We start from the raw sequence: 1,822 nt of genomic DNA on the forward strand, positions 1-1,822 counted from the left end.
ACACACACACACACAAAATAATAAAATTGAAAAATCACAAAACCAGACTTAACAGTTATTAAAAGATATATAGTTAACTAAGTAGCATTCTTTTCAGCTATATATGTGTGTGTGACTAAATGTACATCCATTGAAAGCATTTCCCCAACATAACTTTGTTTGAATGTGTGAAATAACCTGTGAGGATTTTTCTTGTTACGTGCTGCCAAGTAGACTTCTACCACAGCAGCCCCACGTGATGGTACAGAACTCCTCCGTGGGGCCGTCCACATGGTGGTCTTGACCAGGGAAGATGGTCACGTCTTCCGCCCACAATCCCAGTGGGTGTGTGAGCTGCTAAGCCCACAGCTGCTGTGCCACGTGGGCTCCGTTGAAGTTAGGCTTATCATGCCTCTAAGAATTATTTTCTTTTTTAATCAAAGGTTTGCAGTTCCTGCAGAATCTAAATCTTGAACGCATAGTCATGAGCCGGCTAAATCCTCTGAAGATTTGCCTGCCGTCGGTAGTTAACTACTTTGCTGCTGTGACAAGGTATGTTATTTAGTTGTGTATTTGTGTTGATATTGTACAAGGTTTCTGTGAAATGAGTAGCAACGTAACAGTTAAAAAAAAAACAACACACACAACAAACAACTTCATAGTTATTGGAGACAACATTAAAACTGGATTTTCTACTGCAGTGGTGCTGTAACTGCTACTAGTTTTTTCTCAAAGACCATACATACACCACAAGCCTGAGCCACACCATCCTGTTGTTGATTAGTGCCAACAGGTTGACTGCTAGCACTCATAGTGGCCCTGTGAACAGTAGAGCTGAACCCTGCCCTGCCCGGCGCCATCCTCACAGTCTCTGATATGCTGGAGCCCATTGCTATAGTCATGGCATTAGTCCTTCTTGTTGAAGGCCTGCCTTTCTTTCTGCCACCTGCCGTCTTTCCCCAGTTTGATGTTTTTATCCAGAGACTGGCCCCTCTTGACAACTTGCCCCAAGTGTGAGACAGAGTTCACCATACTTGCTGGTTAAAGAGCCACTTGGTTGCACTTCCTCCAAGATAGACTTGTTTGTTCTCTTGGCACAGTCCATGGATTCTCAGTACTCACCTCAACACCACAACTCAAAGGCATCAGTTCTTAGTCTTCCTTATTCAGCTTTCAGGTGCAGAGGGAGTATCTGAAAATGCCATGACTCGGATCAGCAAATATCTCTGTCAACCACCATTGTTCTCTCTTACTAATTCATAAATCTTTTCACCAACTCACTTACTCTTTTTTCAGACAATGAGAGGCGCCTATCTAGTTGTATAAACTCAAGCTGCACCTTGCATATATTTTGGTTTTTAGTGGTTAATATGAACCATATCCCAGCGCTTCTGAGTGACAGCTGCATTCCCTTGCTCCTCGTTAATTAGTAGACACTGAGAACTGTATCCTATTACTTTGTCCTGGGGAGCTCTGGTGGCCTAGTGGCAAGAAGGCGTGCTACAATACCAAAAGTGTGTGGTTCAAATCCACCAGGTGCTCTGCTGGAGAAGAAGGGACATTCTCCTGTGAAGAAGGGACATTCTCCTGTGCCAGTCGGATCCGATTCGATGGCATACAACAAGTTAAAAAAAATTTTTTTTTTACTTTGTCCTTACAATATCTGTGATTCGGTCTAGTTGTTACACACATACCTGCATGTGGAGTAAGTCGTTCTAGCTTTGTAATGGCTTGGTCTGTGTTGTGTTTTGGTGTTTTCCAGTAAATACCAGCTGGTCTTCTGCTACACCATCATCGAGCGGAACAATCGTCAGATGCTGCCAGTCATTAGACATACCGCTGG

General features: G+C 43.4%; 1 protein-coding gene across 1 annotated transcript in view; it reads left to right on the plus strand.

Moving 5' to 3' along the window:
- RRN3 (RRN3 RNA polymerase I transcription factor homolog (S. cerevisiae)) overlaps positions 1 to 1,822 on the plus strand; it is a 27,235-nt gene that overhangs the window by 22,117 nt on the left and 3,296 nt on the right. Inside the window, 2 exon segments of the mRNA XM_006894526.1 lie at positions 394 to 531; positions 1,742 to 1,822. Coding sequence (XP_006894588.1) covers positions 394 to 531; positions 1,742 to 1,822 — 219 coding nt within the window.

This window comes from Elephantulus edwardii, unplaced genomic scaffold (genome assembly GCF_000299155.1).
Source record: "Elephantulus edwardii isolate Elephantulus edwardi_28Jun2011 unplaced genomic scaffold, EleEdw1.0 scaffold00145, whole genome shotgun sequence".
Taxonomy (NCBI): Eukaryota; Metazoa; Chordata; class Mammalia; order Macroscelidea; family Macroscelididae; genus Elephantulus; species Elephantulus edwardii.